Consider the following 27,949-nt stretch of genomic DNA (forward strand, 5'->3'; position numbering starts at 1 on the left):
ATCCAGAGACTACATTTTCAGCAGACCTGCATTCAGGCGTGAGGATGCGTCTGGCAATACATCCTCTGAGTGTGGCCTGTCTGGTCCTCTTCTTGTCTGCTGTTGCTAACGGAGATCCATTGTGAGTATGCTTTGATTAACATAGGAACAGCATAGCTTTGCTCCTGACCTTTCATATCATAACAGAGCAATAGCATGAAGCGAAAATAAGTTAAACAAAATCTGCAATTCTGAAATTATTTGCTTACCATATATTGAAGATATTTATCAGGAGATTTCGTTTTCTATGGAGTCAGTTTCCTGCCATAATTCAAACCTGAAAAAAAAAGTTTCAAAGGCTTGTAAGTCTGGGTTTGAAAACTCAACACCTTGTAATAAAGGTTTTGCAACACTGAAAAAAGAGATTATAACCTGAAAAAAACTAAAACTAAAATTCGAACATCTGTAAACATGATTTTGTGTTCTATTTTATCTTCTTCATCATTTTCACCAACACATTTTCAAAGTTCAAACAATTTCACCAGCGCATTTGCAGAGTTTCAAATCTGGCACTGTTCTAACAGTGTATTTCATTGTTGCCCGGTTTTGAAACCTTGTAAATGGGATTCTGCAAACAGGTGTTCATACATTGAGAAATACGTTTTGAAAGGTTGAATATTTAGTTTTACAAACTTGTAAAGGTGTACGTTAACGACATTACAACGTATTTTTTCAGAACTGACTTTTCAGCACCGACTTTTCAGAGATTTGACCGCAGGCGCAAGCTTTGAGTCACGTGAATATTGGCAGTGTTCTGACGCCACTCGTTTTGAAACTCCTGACAGTCGAATCTGAAAACGTTCCTGGGGGCGGGACCATTTAGCTCTAAACCTATTGGTTGCTCTCGGCTGACGTACATTCCAATCACATGTGCCGTTCACCGGGCTGTGCGTGATTGACAGTGCTCTGCCGATGACACAAATAACAAACGACTTTCGCGGTTGATTTTGATTTCCATTTTCTGGAACCATGGCTGTTTCCCAAAGTGAAGGCTGCAGCCTTGCTAGGACGCGTCCTTGCTAGTCGCGTCCTATGGAGATGAGACTCTGGTTCCAGAAAATGGAAATCAAAATCAACCGCGAAATCAACCCGTTGTTATTCGTGTCATCGGCAGAGCACTGTCACTCACGAACAGCCCGGTGAACGGCACATGTGATTGGAATGTACGTCAGCCGAGAGCAACCAATAGGTTTAGAGCTAAATGGTCCCGCCCCCAGGAACGTTTTCAGATTCGACTGTCAGGAGTTTCAAAACGAGTGGCGTCAGAACACTGCCAATATTCACGTGACTCAAAGCTTGCGCTCAAGTCTCTGAAAAGTCAGTGCTGAAAAGTCAGTTCTGAAAAAATACGTTGCAATGTCGTAAACGTACACCTTTACAAGTTTTTACAACTAAATATTACAAGTTTTTACAACTAAATATTCAACCTTTCAAAACGTATTTCTCAATGTAACTTTTTTTTTCAGGTTTGAATTATGGCAGGAAACTGACTCCATAGTTTTCGACCTTGCATCATCTTATCCCTTGAAAATGTCATCATTTCATCGTGAGCATGGCTACAGGAAAAAAAGGGTGATGTAGGGGTGCATTAAGGTATAACCAGTTAATAGTATACATCATATATAATGATGTACTGTTTTAGTTAGATATCTTTTTTTATTGTGCTTTCTAGTGAAATTAAAAACTGGCTGCATGTTTGCTGACTCATATAGTTTTGCATTTAAAATGGCGAACAGTATTTTAAGTGGCAAAGGGCAAGTGTGCCGCCCCATCTTTTTTGGTGTGAACAAACCATTAAACCTCACTGCCTAATTTTCTTGTCTGATCAGTTAAACTGCATTAATTCCATTGTCCTAATGATCAACGTAATGCTGAGATAAGACTTGTGACATGCTGGCTCCATGCATGCAACATGAACCGGGGAGACCACGCTATTTTCACAATAATAAGTAATTTATTATATAATAAACATAACAATAAGAAGTGTGGTGCAAGTCAGTATAAATGTAAGTAACCTAAAAGGTAATGTAAATATCAGTCCATGTGAATACAAAGGAAGCCAAAGGAAAGCCAATGCTGGGAGGAGGGAGAAGCCACGTCTGCTGTCTGGGCAGGCTCTTTATACTGCCACCGGTCCATCCCACACCTGCCGACAATCTCCTAATCAGGAGGGAGAGAAACACAGGCACACACAGCAGGGGCGGGGTCAAAGACCCAACTGGGTCGTCACAGACTGTATGTTAAAGATCAGCAGGGCATCCGAGGTTGCCCTGCCTCTAGAGTTTCTGACCTCTTCTGAGGCCTGCTCTGTTTAGATATGGAGTAGGCGTGGCCTATATGACGTAGTACGTGCTCTGATTGGCTATGGTTCTGAGAGCCCGCCTCCCGTTTTCATAATTTTTGATGGTGCTGCCATCTTTTGGCCATGTGCAGTTATTGCAGTTTATATGTTTGGTGGTGCTCCCTTGTGCCTATGTGCGGAATATTGCAGTTTATGTGCTTTTTTGCGTCACAAAAACAAATCAATCCATGCAAAATGTAGCCTATCATTACGTTGCAAAAACGATTGAAAGAAATCGCACAGGTTATTTTTTTGCATTTACATGATTAAAAGCAATACGGCACAAAATATTTCTGAAACCGTTAAATAACTTCACTTGTGTAAAGCAACGTGTATTGCTTTCAATACACAAATTTTAAATATCCCGCTCAACGTGTGAACGCAAAGGATTGTGGGTATTTTAGCTTGTTGAGGCTCCGTCTGTCCATGGGCTCTGTCACACTAAATTTGTACCGGCTGCCAAATTTGTACCGGGCGCGTCATCCATACGTAATCCATTCCAAACTAGGGCTGTCAACGAATATTCGAAGTTCGAATATTCGTTCGAAATGTATCCAAAAACGCGAATTCGAACGTGAAAATTAATATTCGAATGTGAAAAAACACTCCCGCGGTACAAGCGCCTCTATCGGCTTTGTGAATGATCCTCTGTCTGTTCGCGATGTCCCTCATAATATTCGAATGTGAAAAAACACTCCCGCGGTACAAGTGTAACAGACTAGTATTGTGAAGAGCGAATGTATTTTATCCCCTCGGGGTTTCCGTACTTGGATATAGGTATTCCAGCTCTCACGCTGTGACTGGGTGACTTCTGATAGGTACTAAGTAAACGAGACTATTTTCCCTTCCACGCTTGTGTCATTCTTGTCATATAAATATCTAAGTGCCAACGCTCGGTTACACAAGCGCCTATCTGCTTTGTGAGTGAGCCTCTGTCTGTTCGCGATGTCCCTCATAATATTCGAATGTGAAAAAACACTCCCGCGGTACAAGCGCCTAACTGCTTTGTGAATGAGCCTCCGTCTGTTCGCGATGTCCCTCGTTTTAAAGTAAGGAAATGCCCAGCAGGAAGCCGCCGCCCTATATATAGGATATATATATCCCACTAATTTGAACCATGGTTTTGTCGCATTATTGACATATTGACGGCAACTGCGTAAAATAGGCAACCAGATATTCGAATAGTTCGAATTCGTGATTTTTTTCCAAACGAACATTCGAATGTCATTTTTGAGCAATTTTGACAGCCCTATTCCAAACCTGCCTGTCAGCAAATTAACGCGTTGTCCGTTGCCTGGCAGGTTTCAAAAAACATTCGCGCTCATGTTGCCAAAGACGAAATAACATAATACAGTTAACGGATCGCTAGATAATGTAATGTTTTGTTGGATTCATTAATAAACACACAATGTATCTTGGAACAGACATCAACATGCAGCGCGCCAATCCAACTGCGCATGCTCCGTGTGACGGTCTAATAACTGATGTTGATATCATTACAGATAACACTTGTTTTTACTTTATATTTGTATTGTATTTAATTGTTTAATAAAATTTAGCAAGTAAACTGAGTGTTTAAAGCAGGTCAAAGACGAAATAGCACAATACAGATAACGGATCGCTAGATAGAAGGTTCGCGAATGTTCACGTCATTCGACGCGATCGTCCGTTGCCAGGCAACGGACGAAGCGATCATCTGTTGCCAGGCAGATTTGGAGTGGATTACGTATGGGTGACGCGCCCGGTACAAATTTGGCAGCCGGTACAAATTTAGTGTGACAGCTCCATCGATGCGTCCTTTAAAAAAACCCCTCTGAATTCTCAAAAATAAAGGGCGCGAATTTCCGAGTGTTCTCAACATTGGAGCAGTGCTTGTCGGCGTTCTATGAAGTAGCGTCCTTAAAAGGGCCGCCGTTGAGCATGATTCCTTCACATTGGGAAACAGACTAATTGAGGGGCATTCTCGGTGGGCGTGAATGCTCCCCTTTGCTAGCTTAGCAGACGTAAAACATGCGTCGTATACCACAAGGCCCATTTACCGTAGGGTGTGAAATGTGAATGGGCCTGGCTTAAGGCCCATTCACACCCTTAAAACCCCCCCCTTAAAGGCCCATTTACCGTAGGGTGTGAATGGGCCTTAAAGCGAAGGGAAAAGTCGAAAAAGCTTGATTTCACCCCTTTAACAAATTGTGAAAATCTTTGTGTTTCTTGTCTATGTTCCTCTTTTTTTCCATTCCAGGAAGGTTTTGTCTGCTCCTAACTTGCTGCGTATTGGAGCAACAGAGAACATATTTGTGGAGTGTCACGAATGCTCAGGGGCAGCCATTGATGTTAAAATATATGTGAAGACCTTTCCAGCTGGGGATAGTGATCTGGACTCCACAACTGTGACCCTAAACACAGATAATAAATTTCAAGGTTTTGGTGAAATTAAGGTAGCCTATGGTGGTTACCCTGTTGATTGTATTTGTTATTTTCTGTAGTTATTCGGTTGGCTTGAAAATTTGTTTGCATGACCATTTGGTCTTCCGGAATGCAGTGATCATTCATTGTGCTAAATAATTAATTATTTTGTGATTTTAAAGTAGCCTACCTAATAACCATACCTTTTATGTACCTGTACAATGTGCCTGTTGCATGTTGAGTTAGATCCCGGCAGATGAATTTAGAGATGACCCTACGCTGAAGCAGTATGTGTTCCTGGAAGCAAGGTTTACAGATGGAACCATTCTGAAGAAAGTGGTCTTGGTCTCCTTCCAGTCAGGCTACATCTTCATTCAGACCGACAAACCTCTATACACCCCAAACAGTAGAGGTACATTTCATTACTGAAAATAGTCAGCATTAAAATGTCTAATGTTGAAGTTTTAAAATTAGTACTGTTGGAACTTGGACTTGTGATGTGTGACAGTAAAGACAACTAAAATTGGTTTGATTTCTAAAATAAGTAGTAAAACAGCGTTGGTCAATCCGTCATCTGTTGTGTGATATTAAGCCCTGAACGTAAACAGTCAGTGGGGGGTCCATTCCAACCACTTTCAGGGGATTGTGCAGCGTTTTTTGTCTGTTTTTCTTCTTTTAATTGTACAGTTGACATAGTTTTACTTCTATTTCTCTTTCTGCTTCATCCCGCACATCTTGGAATCCCTTTGATGCACCATGCATTACCTTAAATATGGTCAAGATCAGGATTCTCCATACTTTTTCTTAGGAGGGCCAGATCACTCTGCCTGGCTCTTTAGGAGGGCCAGAATATGTCAGTAACAGTAAATAGTAACAGTTAATAGGCTGAGTTAATTTTGTTATGGAGATTCTACAGCCGAGAAACTTCATAATAAAGCATTTTTAATAAGTGTATTTCTACAGTGGCCAATCTACATTGTGTAACAGACACTTTTTAAAACATGGCGTTGTCTGGACAGGATGTTTCAGCTGTCTTCCCAGTTGCTGTTCACTGTCAGCCAAAAATGGGCTTGCAGATCAGTTTCCAGAAACATGATTGTTCTAAAAAAAGTAAATAAATTAAAACATCCTGTTCAGAGATTTGAGCTTTGCTCTGCTGTCACATGTTCGACTAATAAGCCGAGTCTGATTTGTGGGACTACACTGGCTCCAACTGAACCAATTTGCTCCATAGCAACTCAATGTCGGGGCCACAGAGTCCGATGAGCCGCGATCACAAGTCCACCCACGTAGACTTGATTAAGCTCTGTAAGGCACATTTGTCTCATTTGAATACCTGCAGCTTGAACATTGAATCTGAATAAGTAATCATTGAGTACAACAAGTATTTTCAATTGTGTTTTTGAAATGCTACAATTGAAATGCAATATTTCAATTCTTAATCATATTTTTGAAATGGCATAATTGAGGGAATCACACAGGGGGGAATACGACATGAGCACAATTGAGAATTTTTTTTTTTTAAGATAGAAAGACAAAACATTTTTAAATACCTCATTATTGATCACGTGTCCCACAAGAACATACTCTATGTTCTGCATTTGGTTGAGGCTCTGGTCATCCTAGGGTTAGGATGAAAATGACGTACCAACATTGTCTTCCTGCTTGTGTCTCTTTCAGTTCATTATAGAGTGTTTGGTGTAACACCTCGTATGAAACCTACAGCAGACGAGGACTCCATCATCAACATTAATATTGTGGTACAATTTCATTGTGTATTTTTAATACTATTGTTGTTTTTAGGGCTAAAACATTTTAATTTCATAAAGGTATTACCTGCAGTCCAAAAAAACATGCTCACGCTAAATTCATTTAGGTTTTCTTTATCATATTTGCATATTAATCTCAGGGCATTACATTTTCTCTCCTAAATGTATATGTTTTGTTTCAGATCATTTGATACTTTACCTTCCTAAAAGTCTGTGTGTGTGGTACATGTTGTTTTAACAGACTCCTGATGATATTATTTTATCAGAGGACCCTGTCTCACTGACTTCAGGAGTACACTCTGGACTTTACGTTCTTCCTGAAATAGTGAGGTGGGCCAATGCTTTTTTTGCTCATGATTATATAAAAAAAATAATTTCAACGAAACAATCGTACTGATTAAATGGGATGTGTGGGTGTGTTTTGTTATATTTGTAGTACCGGGATGTGGAAAGTGGTAGCCACATTCCAGAACAGCAAACAGAACAACTACTCTGCTGAGTTTGAGGTCAAAGAATATGGTAAGACGTTTACCATTATGAAATATTTCAGGTTAATCTGATTGAATATTTTTAACACTGATCATTTTTTCTCAGTTTTACCTAGCTTTGAGGTTACAATTACCCCTGATAAACCATTCTTCTATGTCGATGATGAGATGTTGACCGTAGACATCAGAGCCACGTGAGTTTAGGTCAACATTTTAGGGGATATTGTAGGATATAGAAACATATTTATAATTATGTGTTGATAATGAAGTTACTCAAGTGAAATATCTGTGCTTTCAGGTATCTGTTTGGGAAAGAAGTGGAAGGGAGTGCTTATGTGATCTTTGGGATGATTGATAAAAACAACGATAAACATAGTTTCCCAAGATCCATTCCGCAAGTGAAGGTCAGCATATTTCCCTCTTGAAGTCACAACTCGATCAGGATTTATTGGTAACTACGTATTCAATAACAACATTGATTCAGAAATGGTCTTATCTTGTCAGGTACGAAATGGTAAAGCACAAGCCACATTAACTAGGGCACAAATCCTAGAAACCTATCCAGACATTGAGAATGAGGTGAAGAGTTCCATATATGTTGCTGTCACTGTGTTGACGGAATCTGGTGAGTGGATTATGTTTGCATCTAAATTAAAATCAAAATATTGAGTCATCATTTGTTCTTAAGAGAAATGTCTCACTGTGTGTGTGTGTGTGTGTGTGTGTGTGTGTGTGCGTGTGCGTGTGTGTGAGTGTACTTTTTGTCCAACCAGGTAGTGAATTAGTGGAAGCAGAGAAACAAGGCATAAAAATTGTTGCATCTCCTTATGCAATCAATTTCAAGAATACACCAAAGTATTTCAAACCAACAATGTTCTTTGAAGTTTTGGTAAAGCACTTTCTTTTGTAATGAATAGCAACCATTTTGAATGTGGGTTGTGTTTTAGGATATAAGATGTCGTTCTCAAGTTTATCTCATTATCTAATGATGGCCTCGAAGTTTATTAATTAATATACCTTAATATGAATACACCCAATATAAATCCATCCATAACACAAACACATCCCCACAGAAATCTCCCCCTCATTCAAAGACAGGAAAATGCAGATCCAGAGAAATACCATGTGCATTCAGAATCCTTTTCTGGACTTGGTTCATGAGAGATTTAATTTGAATGCTGCAGGTGTACCACAGAGGGTCGTAGACAACCCTCTGTGGTTGACCTACTGACCCTATACAGGTCTGATGAAGGTCTGATGAAAATACAATTTTGAATTTTTTTCTTACACCGATTAGCCTGTTTCATGTACAGACTTGACATATAGTGCACAGGCTTTGATTACCTTAATTACACAAACATAGACCGCTTCATACATACGCCACACTTGCTTAAACCAAAAAAAAAAAAAACTACTTCTGAAGACCGCAGTAACTACATGTAGAGTACATCAAATCATGTCCAAAGGCCTTCACGTGTTGCTGAAAGTGTCAAAGACTCACAAAGACACTCTTTTCATTGCAAAGACACTCTTTTCTATGCGACGCGTATCGTCCCGTAGTAGAAAAGACAACACACGTCGGAAGATTTGATGGTCTTATTCTGTGTTTATTATACTGAGTGGTATTGATGCTGGGATACACGGCAAGGTTTTGAGCAGTGTTGGAAGTCACAGGGAGGCTGTGTGTCAGCGCTGTTGTGAGGGCTTTATTTGGAATCACGACCGACTTAAGTTTCAACAAAGTCAGACTGCTTTGATCATAAACCTAAAGAGAGGTTGGTTCATTAAGTTAAGCTATCCTTTATTGTCCCTTTTTGGGGGAAATTCTTTCTCTGCTTTTGACCCATCCGGGAGCCGTTGAACGCACACACACTTGCACATACACACACAGAGGGGTGACCTTGTCAGAGGTCCACACACATGGGGGCACACCGGCACACTCGGAGCAGTGGGCAGCCGCAGTGCAGTGCCCGGGCAACATTATGCAAAGTCTAAATGAAATTGCCCTGCAGCACTAGCGTTATGGAAGAGCAGGCAAATAAATGCACTATTCTGGATTACGGATCAGCAGAAAAAAAGTATGAGTATTTACCTAAGGTCATTTTGTGTGAAATCGAAGAGTGGCAAAACCTGCACCGAGCGAATTTGGTCATACACCTTTGTATAAAGGCCACACTCATATATAGGCACCACAACAGTCATTTATCGGAAAGGCTCTATATGTGTCTAATTATGGTACTTCAAGCTAGAGGTTTTTCTACTATCTAAAGATGCCTCACAACCTAAAAAGAGAACCAGGCTTAAGCTAAGATTGTGTATGCTTTTCCGGGGGGGCTGAGTGTGTTTTGTTTGTCTCTTGCTAGGTTTATGTTGAGTACCCTGACGGGTCTCCAGCCGCTGACGTACCAGTACGAGTTGACCCAGGTGATATTGAAGTCAGAACGACCAAAAGTGGTTTAGCCAGGGCCCCTATCAACTATGTTCAAGGTTCTCTTCAACATCTGGAAATTACTGTAAGTCACATGAGCACTTTTAATATGTATACATTTTTCTTAAACATGCTCTGTGTCCATCAGTGTGTGGTTAAGATGAAGTACCAGATACATATTCACCACCTATATTCTAGGTGCAAAAGACCACAGTTTTAATGGAAAGTTACCGTTTATTTCTATAAAGAGATGTTATAAATGGATAAAAAAAAGTTGGATGTATTTTTATGTTTATATTTATGACAGGCAAGAACCGCTGATCCAGACGTTTTAGACAAAAGACAGACATCAGCAACTATGAGAGCCCATCCTTACAAAAGCGTGATCAGCAGCTACATACACATTGGTAAAGAACAAATTTACATAGCACCACTGTTACATAAGCGTAACGTCACTTAATGTAACGTCACTTTGATATTTGTGCCTTTCTTCATGTGTCGTCTACTATTTTGCAATAGTTACAGTTATAATGGTTAGAGCTTATTTCTGTTATTGCCAATGCAGGTGTGGGCTCATCTGAAGTGAGATTAGGAGATAACCTCCAAATCACCTTGAATCTCAATGCTCCAGATAAAATTCGTGATATCACTTATCTGGTGAGTAAAGTTGAACGTGTATCTAGCAGAAGACGTACTTGCCTCTTCCCATGCTTATGCCTTTGTTGGTTCATGTGGTTTAATGTATATGTATTATGTATTCAGATCCAGAGCAGGGGCCAGCTGGTGAAACATGGCCGTTTCAGGGTGCAGTTGACGACAATAGCAATGACGTTACCAGTCACCAAAGAAATGCTGCCATCCTTCCGCATTATTGCTTACCACCGCGATCGAAGTGAGGTGGTCTCCGACTCTGTCTGGGTGGACGTCATAGACACCTGTATGGGCTCGGTGAGGAGAAGCTGACACCAGTATAGCCGTGTTTTATCCTGTAAAACCAAATCTCATCTCAAGTATCGGCTTCAGAGCTTTTTCAATTATAAAATGAAACCCCTGTTCTTTTGCCTCAAAACTGTTGTAGTTGAAGTTGGTTCCAGCCTCAGCCCTTCCCTCAGAGCCTCGACAAACATTCCGCTACACCATCACAGGCGACCCAGGAGCCACAGTCGGCCTGGTAGCAGTGGACAAAGGAGTCTATGCCCTCAACAACAAACACCGCCTCACTCAGAGAAAGGCAGTTTCTCCATGTTTTCTTTCATTTCTTTTTACTTGACCTTTCCACAACATTGTAGTAAACATGTATCACTAAAGGCTCATGTATGTATCTTATATATTTATAATTCAAAACACCGACCCAAACAGTTAAACTGAAGGACGTTTAGGTATATGGTCATACAATGGAATAAAATATCAGACTGAAGTTATTGTTTTTCTGCACCCCCTCCAGGTGTGGGATGTAGTGGAGAAGGAAGATACAGGATGCACACCTGGTGGAGGGGAGGACAGCATGAACGTGTTCTATGATGCAGGACTGTTGTTTCAGAGCGACGTTATCGGGACTGCGGACAGAGAAGGTACTCCAAACACTCCACTAATTGTCACTTTCTCTCCCTTCATAGCTTTCTTCCTGTCGTTATTTGGCCATTTAAAACATGCAATAGTGGATAGCACTGCTGCCTCACAGCAAGATTGTCATTGGTTCCAGGGGGGGGGGGCTGACATCTAAAATATCCCTGCTTACACTGTATTAATGCAACCTGTTGGATAAGATGGTTGAAAACAATGCTTGCTTAAGTATTATAAATGTTACTAAACCACTATTTTTGGAATTTACTCGTATGGTATTAGTGTTACCAGATATTTATATTAGTGCTGTCAAGTGATTAAAATATTTAATCGTGATTAATCGCATTAATGTCAAAGTTAACTCGCAATTAATCACACATTTTGTCTATTCTAAATATCCCTTGATGTCGTACGGCTAGCCTTTTAATGAGATCAGAGAGTGTTCAGTTGGACAGTAATAAAATATATTTGGTAAGATGGATATAAGAAGTTTATACCAGTATGAATATTTCTACCGTACGTAGGCCTATACACATTACCAGGCTTTCGAATAACGCCTACACACACACACACACACACACACACACACACACACACACACACACACACACACACACACACACACACACACACACACACACAGTGGCGGAGTGGTAATCGGGAGAGTCGGGAGAATTCCCAGTGGGCCGTTAACGTTTCGGGGCTGTCGAAACTTTAACGTCAAAATTGGTTTGCGTTAACGCCGTTAATAACGTGTTAAACTGAGAGCATTAATTTACATAGTTTTATACCTATTTAAGGACTTAAATAGTTTTTAGCACTTCGCTCACGTAGCACATGATGTAAAGGCAGGTTAAAGATGCTTAATGGGTGGGGCCGAGGGATACAATGAGACAACAGAACAATACAGCAGCTTTAAAAATACGCTTTTATCCAGAGTCATTCATAGTGAATACAGAAACAGATTATTAGGCAGTAGGTTAAGCAAGATTATACAAACACAGAATTTGTGTTATAATCTTTTCAATAGTTGCGTTTGTAGAAGTAGTTAATTGTTGATGGGGGTTTTTCATGCAAAAAAATCAAATGATGGCACTATTATATATATTGTTTTTGTTGTTACTTTTGATGTCATTATTACGTTATGTTTAATTTAATACATTGTTCTGTTCCAGTATTCAAATGCAAAGTTTTACCCAGGAAGAAACGTACCACCGTAACCCCCACACTCGATGTTAGAACGACCCTCTGTGAGTAAAATGCAGCCACCAAACAAGTTGTTGTGTATGTAGGGTACACAGCATAGTTCTCTCTCATTAATACCAAGTTCCCTATAGTAACACGATCAGCATTGTTGATATAAATGTATTCAGATGTGAAAAGTCACTATCCTACAAATGTATACTTTTCAATAGTTCACATCACTTTTCCTTTCAACACCTTAACATTCACATCTGCTGTTTCCCTCTCAGTGAGTGATTACAAAGACAGCTTGCTGCGCAAGTGTTGTTTGGATGGGATGGCAAAAACGCCACTATCGTACAGCTGTGAGCGGCGCAGGGAGTACATCTCAGATGGGAAAGCCTGTGCTGATGCCTTCCTCAAGTGCTGCCAAGAGCTAACCAAACTACGAACTGAAAGAAAAACTGAAGCCCTCTACGCGGCTCGCAGTAAGTATTGGGGATGAGGTGAATGGACTTGGTTGGCATTGGGTAATCTTTGATATCTTTGACACTAGAATAAATGCCCCGAGGTCTTATCTAGACTGCCTTGGCAAACTACATCATGGCAGAAAGAAAAGATGAAGACTGAGGAAAAACCCTTTGGAAGAAGATTTCTAAAGAATATGCAAAGAAAAAAGATTTGGAATGCAGAAATTATTTACATTACTATATCTTACCTTTTTCATCCGATCCTTTAGGCGAGGAGAGGGAAATTATCTTCAAGGACAGTGGGCAAATTGGTACTCGTACAGAGTTTCCTGAAAGTTGGCTATGGGTAGATTACAAACTCCCTCTTTGCCCTAACAACGATCCTAAATGGTGAGTAAACTGAATAAATTACATAAAGATCTCTTTAACCAGGACGTTGATCTTAATTGTTCATGTTTTGTGGTTTGTGATTTATAATTTATTATTGAAACATTTAAGATTAAGTATGTAATCCAAATTTGACACATAGAAGTTTTTCCCATAATTCAGCAAGACAACATCGTTGGAGAAAAGGACTGCGTTGAAAGACTCAATCACCACCTGGCATCTTACTGGAATCAGCCTGTCTCCGACCCATGGTGCCCATTCCTTTCTTTAGCCTGTGCATGTGCCTCATATCCAACACATCTCAATTCCATGTAGTCTCATTAGCTTTTGTCCTTATTACCTTCTTATCTGATACATGCTCCCATATTTCCTCTGGTTTCATTGTGGTCACATTACTCATTCCTGTCTCCTCTGTTCGTCTTAAAGGTATCTGTATAGATGACACATTGAAGATAGTTGTCCTGAAGAAATTCTTCATTGATCTTAGACTACCTTATTCAGCTGTCCGTGGAGAACAAATTGAAATAAAGGCAATCCTTCATAACTATTTGTTGGACGAAATCAAAGTGAGTCTGAATATTATCGGTCTTATTTGTTAACCAAGTTTCCAAAACAACTTTGGGGGTAAAAGGGAGTTCAGTGATTCAGTAATGCATCTTCATTTCTTTCAACATCCCTTTCCACATCCCTTTATACTCATAATGCTCTTTTGATTGTCATGTTTTCACTCTTAACCAAAGGTCCGGGTATATCTGAAAGAGGTAACGGATGTGTGCAGTTTAGCGTCAAAACGAAAGGAGCACTACGAGACAGTCAGAGTGGCTCCCGAGAGCACACGCTCCGTGTCTTTCATCATAATCCCTATGAAGCATGGCAAGTATCCTATTGAGGTGAAGGCTTCTGTTGCGCATCCACAAATCGAAGATGGCATCAGAAAGGAGCTGCTAGTAGTGGTGAGTAATATATATATTTTAATAACAACATACTCCTATTGCATTCCTGTGCTGATGACCTCACTTGTATTTAATATAATTACATTGCAAGTTTGATGATTGCAGTTCATCCAGACATTTTTTCTTTCAACAATTTGATCAATGTCATTGAACAATGTGTCAATAAAATCAAGTGTACTTTTTTGATAGCCTAATGGAATAAAGAAAAAGGTAACAGTGAATAGAAACATAAGAGTTGAAAAAAGCAGTAAGTTTACTTACCACATTCATATGGTACAAAACAAATGATCTCCCAAATATTTGTAATCATGAGTAATCATGGTGATGAACCGTTTCCAAAACTTTATTCAACTTCTAGGAAAGTTGGAGATTATTACAAATCCAATTGACACAACATATATGGTTCCAGACACACCTCAGGCTTCACAAATATTCGTTACGGGTAAGATGCATTATGAATCAATTCATTTATAATCTGTCAAATAAATATACAAATAATTACATTTGACTGAAGATTGTGTGCACTATCCTATTGGATAAGCACGATGTGGTGATCTACCTACTTCTCTGCGACCTCAATTATTGTTGGTGGGAATCTGTTCTCATCCTTAATGTCTGTAATTGTTCTGTGTGTGGGGCTTTATATTCATGTGTAGGAGGATCGCAGATGAATGTGCTTGTAGAGAACGTCGTGAGTGGCTCCTCTTTGAGCCATCTAATCCGGCAGCCCCAAGGCTGCGGAGAGCAGAACATGATGAGCATGACTCTACCTGTGATTGCTACAACGTATTTGGACAAAACCAAACAGTGGGATACAGTGGGATATTCAAAACGTGTTAATGCCCTTGAATATATTAAGACAGGTACAGCTATATACACATATTTTTTTGTTGAATGTGCACAGAGGGTTTATTGAAATGCATTTTCTTACATTCTTGCTCATTGGTAATTAAGGTTTATGTGTCACTGATCAGGGTTCAGAAATGAGCTTGCCTTTCGGAAGACTGATGGAGGTTTTAGTACTTTTAAAACAAGTACTGCTCTCTCATGGTAAGGCATTGACACACTGGAAAACATGATCTTTTATTTGATGTACTTGTGTGTCCAGTCCATTTATTTTACGCTCAGTGAATGCTCATTCAACTTCCCTCTGTTTGCATCCCTTCTCCTACCAAAGGCTGACATCTTATGTTGCAAAGGTGTTTAGCATGGCCTATTATCTGGTAGACATCGACATAAATATTATCTGCGGTGCCATCAAATGGGTGATTATGAACTCACAGAAGACTGATGGCAGGTTCGCGGAGATTGGACGTGTAATACATGGAGAGATGATGGTGTGTACATGAAGTTACATGGAATAAGTTACATGGACAAAACACTTATAACTATCACATTGGTCGTTGGCTATCAAGCCATTGGTGAACAGGATTTTGGCTGCAAGCTCACTCTTATGGTCATGTAGGGGGATGTGCGTGGCTCGGACTCTGATGCCTCCATGACGGCTTTTTCACTCATTGCCATCCAGGAGGCAAGGCCGATTTGTGAAGAAGTGGTTAACGTGAGTAGCACATTCTTTACATTTTTACCCCCATATCTGTTTGTCCTTGTTTTGACCCCCTACTTATTATATGCATCTCACATTATCAAAGAAGAAAAATAGGAAATCTATTGTAAATAGTGAGTTATTCTCTAGGTCTATCAAGCTTGTTATCGAATCACTCGAGCAGTGGCGTATTTAGAAAACTGTCACAGATAAAAAATCTTGTGATTGGTTTTCTCACTTCAAGTGAAATGTCTTGTGTCAGACGTAAAGCTAAACTTGTATTCATGTTGATTATTTAGTTATTTTCTTTGAAATCATGGATCAAACCAATTGATCTTAAATCATTGTCATACCCTTTTGTCCAGAGCATCCCAGGAAGCGTAAACAAAGCTGTGGCTTTCCTGGAGAGAAGACTACCAGAACTTAGCAACCCGTATGCTGTTGCCATGGTATCCTATGCACTGGCCAACGAAAATAAATTCAACAAGGATATCCTCTACAGAAAAGTATCCCGAGGTTTTTACAACTCCTTTTCGAATAGAAATCCAACGATGGACAAATGATGCAGTAAATCTAACAGTACGATTTATTTTTGTCCCGTCTACTCTTGTGTTCCTTAGACTTGGACCATTGGCCAGTTGGGTCGGGTCACGTCTTCACACTAGAGGCCACAGCATATGCTCTTCTAGCTCTGGTCAAAGTCAAGGTGAGCATCTCCTTCTAAGGACACTTGGTTGATATTCGTGTTGCACAACCAATACAAAACAAAATCGGTTGTCAATGCTCACAATGTCAATGCTTTGAATTCATAATGTCGTTACATATATATGTATACATGCACACACACACACACACACACACACACACACACACACACACACACACACACACACACACACACACACACACACACACACACACACACACACACACACACAAATATACATATAAACGTAAAAAAATAAAAATGTTACCCGATTAAAGGACTTTGAGGCTGCTGCTCCAATTGTCAGATGGCTTAGCGTTCAGAGATCCTCGAACGGAGGCTTTCATTCTACCCAGGTAAAATGCATTCATTTCAATCTTACTAAATGACAATTCTCATGTCTTTTTGTTTTCTACCAAGCTGTGCTTTCATGGTCCTCTGTACATATCGATCTGTTTGTGTTTCATTTTATGGGTGTCTTTCTTTATTTGTTCCCCTTTTGTTTTACGTCTAGTCAACCATCATGGTGTATCAGGCACTTTCAGAGTATTGGGTTAATGTTAAAGAGCAACAATATGCAATGGATATTGCGATTCAAGTGGAAGGCCGCTCAGGGTCGTTGTCCCCCTTCAGAATCAGCACTGAAACCGCGTTTCAGTCGAGAACATCTAAGGTAGGCATACATTGGCGTATTATGAATTGTTTTCACTGTTGGTGGCAAAGAATGGTGAAGCTCTGTAGAAGATCTTAACTCGATGGATAATGTTAGGGATGCTACCTCCATCTTTTCTATCAACTGTCTATCATAGTGGTCCGACAAAATCTAGAGATGGATACTGTATTCATCCATGATGACAAATTTTGTTGTTACAGCAGCAGAACAATAAAAGTAAATATCAATATAAAATGATGAGTAAAAGTACAATATCATTCAATAAAATGTATATTTATACAGTGTTGCATGTGCAGCATGAAGCCATCTTTTTCTCGGTGAGGACATTTGACAATTGTGTGTGTGTGTGTGTCTGTGTGTGTGTATGTGTGTGTATGTCTGAATTTTAACAGTACAATGGCATTAACAAGCAAGTAAACATCACTGCCGAGGGTACCGGAGAAGCTACTGTGTCAGTGCGTATTTTTATATTCATGTTGACATATTCACACTTTGCATAATTATGTTTCCATTACAAGGTACGTATAATGTGTAAATATTTGTTTAATGTATCCCACATGTATTAAAGGGATAGGGTTATACAGTAAATCATTGGAATAACTGTTTCAGCATTGACATGTAGTTGTTGTATGTTTAAAAAAAAGTGTCCTATACCCTGTTTTTCTGTCCGTCTGTTCAACAGGTAGTGTCACTGTATTATGCAACGCCTGCGAAAGATCAAGCGAATGACTGTGCTAAATTTGAACTGAATGTGACACTTTCCCAAGGTAAACTTGTCAATGTCTGGCGTTCAATATTGTTACCTAGCTTTGGCAGTGCTGAGCAACCTCTGGTTCTCTTTTTACGGCTAGCCCTGGTTTATTCCATACATCAGGAAGGACCAAAACCGACCTGATGTTGTCGATCACACTCAGCACCCACTCCTAGCCTAGACTCGTTTAAAACGACGGCCGAGCATACAATTCAACATTTCAAAGCATAATTGTGAAGTAGACTGGTTTTAGCGATCGGGAGGAACTCGCAAGGTCGCAAACTCTGATTTGTTAATATCGTATCAGGGGGTCAAAAAGTCCCAATAATTGCATCGCTGTCGCCCCAATCCAGTCTACGTCCTCCAATTATTTTCAAACAAGTTTGATAATTTCGTTGTACGTCTTGTGCTGTGGGCAGAATACTGAGGTGATTTATTACACTGGAAGGAGAAGTCTGCATTAATAACGTTCTGGAGCCGACCCCAGCTTCTTATTAAACACAATTGACACAAATCCATCTGAACCTGACAAGACCATCGGTCTCGGGCCATAGGGAATGCTTTTAGATTAGGGCAGGGCCACAGAAATATATCGATATTTTTATAGTCTATAAAATAACTGAATGTGGCATAGGTGGTTTTGAACAGTTTTCAACAGTTGACAAAACATCTCTTTGAATCCCGAACTGGCAACTGTTTTCTAATCAGCCATATAATTATTGCATAATTATATGCAATAATTTCTTGTGGGCTGATTATAAAACAGGTCACGTGGCATCCGTCTTGATGACATATCATGTTTCTTTTAAGATGCTGTAAATGTGTTACATATAGGGACGATAGCGACAATCACCCCATTAGAGTAATCAGGGGCGGCCTTCCCTACAGGCGGGTCAGGCGGCCGCCTAGAGCGCCATCTAGAGGGGGAGCGCAAAATATAAAATGCGCCCGAAAAAAAAAAAAAAAAAAAAAAAACCCCGTCAACAATCGCTTCATACCCCCCCCCCGTCAACAATCGCTTAATCCCCCCCCCCCCCCCCCCCCCCCCCCCCCCCCCCCCCCTCGCCTAGAGCGCCAAATGTGCTGGGGCCGCCCCTGAGAGTAATCAGGTGGGCAGCCTCCTCACAGAAGTGTCATTTGTAGGCCCTCAATAACTGGGGGCTCAATGGCTCTATGTCCCAGGTGCGCCCCCTCTGCCTTTACCACTTCTGCTGGTTTATGGTGGTTTGCAGCTTAATTGGTATCCTCCTCGCTAGCCGATCTAGTACTGCAGCATCCCGGGTTGGGGGTTACATTATACATGTACTTTTATTTTTTTCATTCTAGCATTTTATTGTTCTGTTAATGCTCTTGTTTTCCAGGAGCAGGAGTGGGTGAACAAAACGTATATCTGCTTAAAATAGAGGTCTTGTAAGTAGACAACATGAAATATAACACATGTTAACTGTGTTTTGTATTGCTTTTCACATTTCACAATACGTAATACTTTCGACAATTTAATGGATTGTCAGTAATTCCCTCACATCCAGGGCCCTATTTTTCACGGTCTGAAACACAAGTGAGAAGCGCAAAACGGAAGTAGCTTTGTGGGCGGTGCAAAACGGAAGTAGCTTTGTGCGTCTGGCTCTTGCGCCCGACGCAAATCTAAAAAGGGTTACCCTGAAGTAGCCTTAATAACCCGTAGGTGTGGTTTGGGCGTAACATGCAATAAACCAATGAGAATTCCATCTCCCATCCCCTTTAAGAGCCATGAGCGCATTCGAACCTGACGAGTTATTTTGATATTTTGAGTGTGTTTACAGTCTCCGGTGCTCAGTTTATGCCAAATAATATGCCCTAATTCACACATGGAATAGCGTTTTCTTCTACAACTTCCGAAAGACTTAGTCGTCATGTAAGTTGCGGCAAAGAAAACTTAACACACTTATGATATGCGGTCCTGTGGCCGCAACTGTGGGTCTATTTAATGATATGCGGCAAATCCGGCAATACATTAGCACACATAGTTTCTTACCAGTATTGTATACATTATCGTTATCGACATGTGTTCCTAATATACATGTCCCCCTGTTAATGTACATTGCCATGGACTGTATTATGCATTAGGTGTTTAGTTTGTGTGTGTTTAAACCAGGGCTCTGAACCGGTTCAAGGAACGAAAACGGAAACCGAAAACTAGCGGAATTTTACGAGGAACGGAAACGGAAACGAAAACCGACTGTTCCGGGACAGAAACATTATTCTGAAATCCCCAAAACCGGTTAATACCGTTTTTCTTCATTCTCTATATAGCCTATAAAATTTCATAAAAAAGCATAGCCTATTTCATGAAAGAATACAAATATTTCCGGTTGCCGCGTTCACTTCGCCGCCCGCTAAGCTCAGTTGTCACAAATTCCCACCACCACCCTGGCGAGAGGCGATTTGGAAGCAACAGTTGCATTGAGCTCTATCTTCGACAAAGGTAACGTGAGCTAAATTAACCGAGTCCACTATATCGCCTTTGCATTGTTTCTTGTTGGTGGGCGTGCCCTTAACCTGCGTCCGCGTCGCAGTTTCATTGACATGATCAGACAGCCCGCCCGCTCCCTGATGACAGCCCTCACTGCTGTCTACACACAGCTATTTGATAAATGCCAGATTATAAAAAACGCATTTCAAAAATCGAGTCTGACTGTCAATAACAATTAGGGCTGCCCGAATGCCATTTTTCAGGCCTCAAATACTCGTTGGTTTTTCCGAGCGAATATTCGAATAATCATTCCAGAAAAACACACCATAAAAAAACAACATTAATAATCCCTATATACTCCCTGGAACCGATTTTGACAGAATCTGCATATTCTTTTGAAGATTTAATAGCTTTTGAACGTTAATTAGTAGGCCTAAGTAAGTTGGAGTTACTTCGTTTTTCCCCGTGGAAGCGAACAGCTGTTGTTCCGTACCAAATCAGCTGTCCTCTGCCATCTCAGCCCTTGCGGGAGCTTTTCAATTAATTCTGGAACGTGCATCTTTTCAGGGAATTTGTACAATAAATCCATAACAAATACCGAACATTAATTGTCTTATGTGTCCATATTATATCCATTATATTGACCGGGTATTCGCAAGACGCTCACGCTCTGCAGCAAGCCAGTAACAGTTGATTGGCGCGGCGCTGTACAGCGAACGTAAACAAACAGCTGAGGTTAGCATTTCACTAAGCATTTATTTTCCTCCCGAGATCCCGCTAATGTTGTTATAAAGTAAAGGGAAACAAGATATCTATTCTTCCTCCACCTCTCTCGCTTCTCTGCATGGTGTCGCTTATAGTTTGCCTCCTTCGCGCTGGTAACGTCACGTACGTGAAACAACGAGGCTCCGAATAATGATTTAAGCTTTGAATACTAATTTTCCCAACGAGTATTTGAATATTCAAATAATTCGGGCCAGCCATAATAACAATGCGGGACAACGTCTCAATTTGCGGGACGTGTAGCTACAAAGAAATGAAAATGCGGGACTGTCCCGCACAAAACGACACATCTGTTCACCCTTTTATCGACCACAAAATTAGACTAGGCCCAATTAATTTACGTTCCGAACCGGTTCAGGAACGATATGTTGGTGGTGGAACGCAAGAACGAAAACGTTAAATATGCCGGTTCTGTTCAGAGCGGAACGATTGAAAAATAATTTCGTTTTCAAGCCCTGGTTTAAACAGATGGATGCACACACACGCGCCTGCATTCATTCATTCTTTTTAACACTCACTCGCAGTAAAACTATGTTTTCTCACGATCCTAAAGGTTATGGGCTTGTATACGATGTCTGTGTCAAGAAAATATGTGTTTTCTGTACGGTGTTTGCAGATGAATTGATTTAAATACAACATAGGCTATTACCGCTGTATCAGCTGTTCTTTCCCAAATAATTTAACCAACGTTATTATTTACCCTAAAACGAGATTTTTTGTTTTGGAAAGCTGGGATATAGCCTACTTGCTCGAGTTTATCATTGTTATTATTATTTTTGAACGCATGGCATAACCTACTACAGTGTTCATTCATGAACACTGAACAAAAAAAATTGCAGTGCCGACCTGCCATGGTAGTACGTCAAAATAGCAACACCAACTGTGCTATCCGCTAGTGCACTTCGACCAGGCATTTGGCGGTCAGTTGCGCAACTGCTTTATCGATACATGGTGCTATAAGATAGCACCATGTATAATTTGCGCCGGAACACGCCTCTGCTTTTCGCCAACGCGCCTCTGCGGGGGGAAATCGGCTTTTTGCCGGGTGCAAACTAGCAAAGATACATGCGTCGGTTTAGAAAGTAAATTGCGCTGGATGTAAGATAGGGCCAATTATCCGTCATTGAAAATGATCAGAAGTTTTACTCAATATAAAATTTAATTCGAACATTTTCTGTTCCAATTTCCTTTCTTATCTCACTACTTCCCTTCTAGTCCTTTCTATTTGGAAGATTGTAGTTAAATAATTCCCATTTTTTTATCAAATTGTTAAAAAAATCCAAAATGGTTCTCAAAAAGAAAAAAACATGAACAAACTTTCTTTTCACAACCAAAAATGGTTTCTTAGCATACCTAAATTGATAATCCAGTGTTTGGAAACCATTTTGCAACTGAACATGGTGATTGCCATCAATGTAAATAGCCTTTAAACAGTAAACATGTTGTCGTTCATACAATTATATTTGCCTTTATATTCAATGGGTTCTCATGACATCTATCTGTTTGCTTCTAATCAAGTTTATATTTTCAATTTTGCCTTTGATTTATTGATTTATTTAGAGACTCGCCTAAACCTACCTCCAATGAAACCTCTCATATAGAAAAAAGTTTTAATATTGCCAATATTTTGAAGGGCATAAATTATTGACCCAGGGATTCATCAGATGTGCTATGGCCCTATAGTACCATAGGGCTACCAAGAGGTCATGCACCAGGTGGTTCAATCTTAAATGTAAAATTTCTTTAACTCATAAATCAAATCTTCCACTCTTACCAAGTAGTATCCACATTGATACTTCCACTGTTATAAATATTATGGTACATATAACATATTATAGACCTTAAACTTGTTGAGATATACTGTATATATATGTATATATATAATTGTACATATAATTTGGGGTATAAAATGGCAATGAAAATAAAGAGACAATAACAGTATCCGAGTTTCCATATAAAAAGGTGACGGCAATGAAAATATTTAAATTTTTAAATAAAAAGGAAATCATCAAATATAGTCTGAAATTCGACAATGATTTGTTATATTTTGGGCATTAATAAACTTGTATCCTATTAGGGGTTGGGAAGTTAGAGGTGGGTTTAAATGTAATGAAATGATAAGCCTGTTAGACTATTCACATATTAGTTCTGCTTCTTGCCATTGGGGCTTTGAAAAAATGTCTCCAAGATGTTGATCAATAAACTATTTCATTTATGACCATGTGAGGTTGTCAAGAAAGGCAAGACATGTATTTTAAAATGCTCGAGGGCTGGTCTCTCAATATTTGGTCTTGCATAATTAACAAGCATAGCCATCATTTCATTTCATGTCAAGTTAAATGTGTTGTCCTTTGAGCAGTGTGTGCTCTTTAGGAGAGGGCCAATGCCCATATCAGTTTGGTCTCTTGACATGGATTCAGGGATAAATATATATTATAACACTTCTTGCAGGTATAAGGATAGGCAAAAAGATGCAGGCATGACCATCTTGGATATTGGTTTGCTTACTGGTTACACCCCTGATGTAGAAAATCTCAACCAAGTGAGTACAGTTTTATATTTGTTAAACAATGACAAGACCTTTGAATAATTTGCATTAACCTGTTTGTGTGCCTGTAGCTGTCAAAAAACAAGGACAGAGCAATCAGAAAGTTTGAAATGGACAAAGTGCTGTCAGACAAAGGTTCCCTTATCCTTTACCTGGACAAGGTAGGCCACTTTACTTTCCCCTTTCTGCAACAGAACACCCAGATTTCTCCCATCTACACAACTACCTAGTTACAACCTTTCTGTTTGCCCTCTTCAGGTTTCTCACACACAGCCAGAGGAAGTGGCTTTCCATATCAGACAGACAATTAAAGTTGGTGTCTTACAACCAGCAACTGTATCTGTCTATGAGTACTATAATGGTGAGCACCAAATTCTGCTTCTTGATGAACATGTGCAAATCAAGTTGGGATCTCTCAAAAAACTTCCATTACGGCAAAACTAGCTGAGACGGTTAAGAGTGTGCCATGCCTTTAGCAACAGATGAGATTTTTTTATCAAGATACAATCTAGTTTGAACAACGGTTGTAGAATCCACATATTTCTCTTGTGTAAACAGGGCCTTTATTATATCATCCATCTTTGAACCTAACTATTTAAATTCATGTTGTTTCTAGTTATTTAATGATAATAGTTATTTCAATGTTGTCATTTATGTATTTGTATGCCAGATCTTTTTTTATAGATGTTAACGGAGCCATGTTTAAATTCAGTGGCATCTAACAGAACGGACGAATCAGTGTATATCCAATTACAATGTTACGTGTGAACGGGGCCCTTTATATCCAGTGACCGGTTTCTCCATGTGGCACTGCTATTATTCTACAGTAGCACAGAAATAACAAAAGGCACCAGAGCGGATCCTTTTATTTATTTCTCATAAATCTATGGCTTATAGTTCTACAGACGTAATAACTAACTACAATTTATAAATCAGAAACAATATGGGAGGTACCCATTGGTACCTCACAGGCCATTACAGGCCACCGTAGCTCATCCTACGCATGGAAGGGAGCAGTGGGAGGGGGATATTCAATTGGTATCAATCTGCAACTTCACAGCTCGATAGCACCTAAACCGAACTTCCCCCTTAAAACTTGTTTTCCCAATAACAAACACTGCCTTTTGTTATTTTCCTTGCAGAGAAACCTTGTGTGAAATTCTATCATCCAGCTAGGGAAGATGGAAAACTACTTAAACTCTGTCGAGGGGATCTATGCAAATGTGCTGAAGGTAAAAAAAGAAAAAACTCTTATTTACCCCCAGTAACCTGCTGCTTCACAGGATAAATTACAAGTACAAGGCTTGATTTAATGAGTAACTTCGCTATCCATCCAGCAGAACCTTTCAAACAACTAGCTATATCAGGTTACCTAATGGACACACAAATGTCATTTCACATAAAGCTGAATATCTTTGTACTGAATTTTTTTTTTCCAGAGGAATGCAGTATGCAGAAGAAGGGTGCAATCGACAATAATGAACGAAAAGACAAGGCCTGTGACGCTGAAGCAAAAATCGATTATGGTAATTTGGTAATTTATGTCAATGTATGTTGGAGTAATATAAACATATACATGTGCTGGGGGGGGGGGGGAGGCGATCAGAATATCAGACTAACAGTTTGCTACCCCTCGGTTCTCAGTGTATAAAGTTAAGATGGAAAGCTATGACGATCACCAAACCACCGATTTTTACAAGATGCGGATAGAGAAGGTGATCAAGGAAGGTAAGTCTTTATCTCCGATGCCACTTGCCCTATGGCCATCTAAAAACAACACAATCACAAACACGCTCCCTGTGCCTTTCCAAATTACATGCAAAAATAAATTTTGACGGGGCATGTCAGTCATGGGCAATGAGATAATTGTCCCCAGCGATTTGGAGTTGTCAAAGTCATTTGCAAATGCGGCACATGACTTTCCGTTGACATGGGATTTTGAGCATAGCGCTTAACGTAGTCAAATTGACACTGTGGCATTTGATCTATTGACCCAAAACCATGCACACTTTTTAAGGGGGATGGCCTCCATGTGCCTACTCAGTATCCCGGTCCTGGCTTATTGGAAAGTTGGATTGTGAATAAACAAATATTCCTTTTCCCGATTTAATCGCAAATGTCCTTGACCAAGCATGTTGACCAAATATTGTGTAATTTGCCCAGCACTCAATTTGAAGTATTTTTTTATATTTTTTATATTTTCTCTGTACTATAGCAGCTTTGGTCACCAAACAAGTTGGCCGGATTATCTCACTAGGCTACTGTTAGCTGGCAGTCAGGGTTTATGGAACTCTCGTCTGGACGTGTGGAGCTCGTCTGGACGTGTTGGGCCCTTGAGGTCCACAAATGCCCTAGGAACTGCCCCATGTGGCAGCTCCTAAAATAAAGAATAACCTTGAAAGTAAGGTGTTTATTTCTCACTTGCTGTTTTGTTTTGCTCATTTATTCGCAGGATCTCTTGATAAATCTCCATTGGGTAAACAACGCATCTTCCTAGGTTATTCCCACTGCAGAGAGTCTATAGGTCTGAGCTCTGGCAAGAGCTATCTCATCATGGGCACATTGGATAATACAGAGAAAATTGACGATGAGTATGTTTCGTGTTTTTATTTGTTTTAGACATTGATGGAATTTGAATGGTTAACCTGGTTGAAATGTATTGAGCGTCAGCTCAATATTGGAAAATCGGACTCTCCAGGATTTCGCGATGTTGCGATTTGCAACTTCGTCAGATGACGTGAGATGACGAGGCAGATCACTATGACACAGGCTGTTGCATCCAAGTCAATTGCCAGCGTGGAAAGAATCAAAATCAATTATTCATCAAACCATTTCTCAGTGTTTTTGTTCTTCTAATTAATGTTTTTTTCAGTAATTACTTAATATTTAACAAATTACTCAGGGAAAATTGCAGTAATAACTTAATATTTAACAGCAGGGAAATCGCAACTTTCGCAATTTTTATCACAACTTTTATCGCAACTTTCACTACCTCTCGGACTATAATCGCAACAAAAACCTAAAAAACACTGCAACTTTCATGGCAACTATTTGGAAAAGCTCACGTATCAGGCATTTTAGGACGCAACAATCTCAAAAAAGGCCAGTGAAATCCTGGAGGGACTTTCAATTAAAAGATTGCACACTCATGGCACCATTGCAGCATTAGTGCCCATTACCTAACATATGCAGTAGACAGAAATATTAAAGAATATGCTTTCCACTTTCCTTTCTTTTAGGTATCGGTATGTGCTAGGGGAGAAGACATGGATAGAGTACTGGCCAACAGATCCAGAGTGTGCTGAAGATTTTCAAGAAATCTGTCAAGGCCTGGAAGAGCTAGTTTTTACATTTGAATTTGAAGGATGTAGGGATTAGTGTGAACAAAGACCAGGCAACCGAATCTGTGATTTGCTTTTCAATCAAAATATGAATTTGACCAAATGATTTGTGTTTCAAATCTTTTGATTTCTTCTGTGGTATAAATTAAATTGTATCCGGTTAATTTCGTTGGGTTGACTTGGTGATGTTAATAACAAAAGTTACATACCAAACCTATCTGGATCTTCTTTTGTTGGAACATAGTCAGACTCTAGAAGGTATTATTGATTACTGCTATGGCTTCATTTTTGGTATAACAGATTTTCCGGATTATGAAATGGACAAAAAAATTGTCACAATAAAATTCGGGATTTTAACAGTGTATTTTCATTTAATCAATTTGAATAAAGGCAAATCATGATGCAACCAATTGGATTCCATTATTCGGCCTATGTTACACTAAGCAACATGCTGCAAAGTTGTTGTTTCCCTGTTCAATAACTAAAATAGGCCCATTCACAGGTAACAAAATCATAATGATTCTTATTGTAATGGGATTATACACTGATTAAATATACTGCTTAATATTAGATTCAATTTCTGACAAGTCTGTTCTGTTAGATGTCACTGAACTGTAACATGGCTACGTTAACATATCGTGGCGGGCAGCAAGGGAAGGACACTCTCACTTATGGTCACGATCACACAACAATTGAACTGCACACAATTAACACACAATCAATTAAGACCCCAAACCCGTTAACCCCACTTAACCTAACAGCAAAACAAGTTGACAAAAGCCCCTTTTGTCAACTGACAGCCCCTATTCCCATGATCCCCTGCACGACCCCGGAGGAGTCGCGACATAGCCCCAATCGACCCTAACACCCAACACATAGTCCCGACACACTCAACCCTTCATGCCCACCCAGCCACGCCTCTCTTGGGAGAGCAAGACCCCAGCCAATCTTGTAGTAGGATATACAATCTTGTAGTAGGATATACAGGGGCCCTTGTGGGCCGCGCAGAGGTCGCAGCGGTGGCAAAAGTCCTCTACGTCCCATCTGACCCGCCCCCAGTAAAACCCCTGCTATCAGCACAGCGTCTCTCTATGAACTGGGGACTATCACCTGCCACCTTTCTTCT

General features: G+C 39.9%; 1 protein-coding gene across 2 annotated transcripts; it reads left to right on the plus strand.

The window, feature by feature from the left end:
• On the plus strand, positions 1 to 27,233 carry LOC130379647 (complement C3-like). Of its 2 annotated transcripts, none has more exons than XM_056586599.1 (43): positions 1 to 121; positions 4,620 to 4,815; positions 5,030 to 5,195; positions 6,464 to 6,543; positions 6,794 to 6,882; positions 6,989 to 7,071; positions 7,147 to 7,234; positions 7,339 to 7,444; positions 7,545 to 7,665; positions 7,814 to 7,929; positions 9,404 to 9,553; positions 9,776 to 9,875; positions 10,034 to 10,125; positions 10,231 to 10,416; positions 10,547 to 10,699; positions 10,913 to 11,039; positions 12,207 to 12,281; positions 12,504 to 12,701; positions 12,953 to 13,073; positions 13,233 to 13,321; positions 13,497 to 13,636; positions 13,811 to 14,023; positions 14,213 to 14,270; positions 14,382 to 14,465; positions 14,680 to 14,886; positions 14,998 to 15,073; positions 15,201 to 15,360; positions 15,489 to 15,584; positions 15,935 to 16,085; positions 16,190 to 16,275; positions 16,554 to 16,631; positions 16,790 to 16,948; positions 17,341 to 17,403; positions 17,631 to 17,715; positions 19,061 to 19,109; positions 23,386 to 23,476; positions 23,554 to 23,643; positions 23,741 to 23,843; positions 24,625 to 24,714; positions 24,922 to 25,008; positions 25,127 to 25,210; positions 25,935 to 26,073; positions 26,722 to 27,233. In XM_056586599.1, exons 1-43 carry the CDS (start codon positions 45 to 47, stop codon positions 26,858 to 26,860), a joined length of 4,941 nt encoding a protein of 1,646 aa, XP_056442574.1. In that variant the 5' UTR covers positions 1 to 44; the 3' UTR covers positions 26,861 to 27,233. The 2 variants fall into 2 exon arrangements, with proteins under 2 accessions (XP_056442574.1, XP_056442575.1); XM_056586600.1 differs by having other exon boundaries at positions 19,067 to 19,109.
• Positions 27,234 to 27,949: the final 716 nt, after the last annotated feature.

This window comes from Gadus chalcogrammus, chromosome 3 (genome assembly GCF_026213295.1).
Source record: "Gadus chalcogrammus isolate NIFS_2021 chromosome 3, NIFS_Gcha_1.0, whole genome shotgun sequence".
Taxonomy (NCBI): Eukaryota; Metazoa; Chordata; class Actinopteri; order Gadiformes; family Gadidae; genus Gadus; species Gadus chalcogrammus.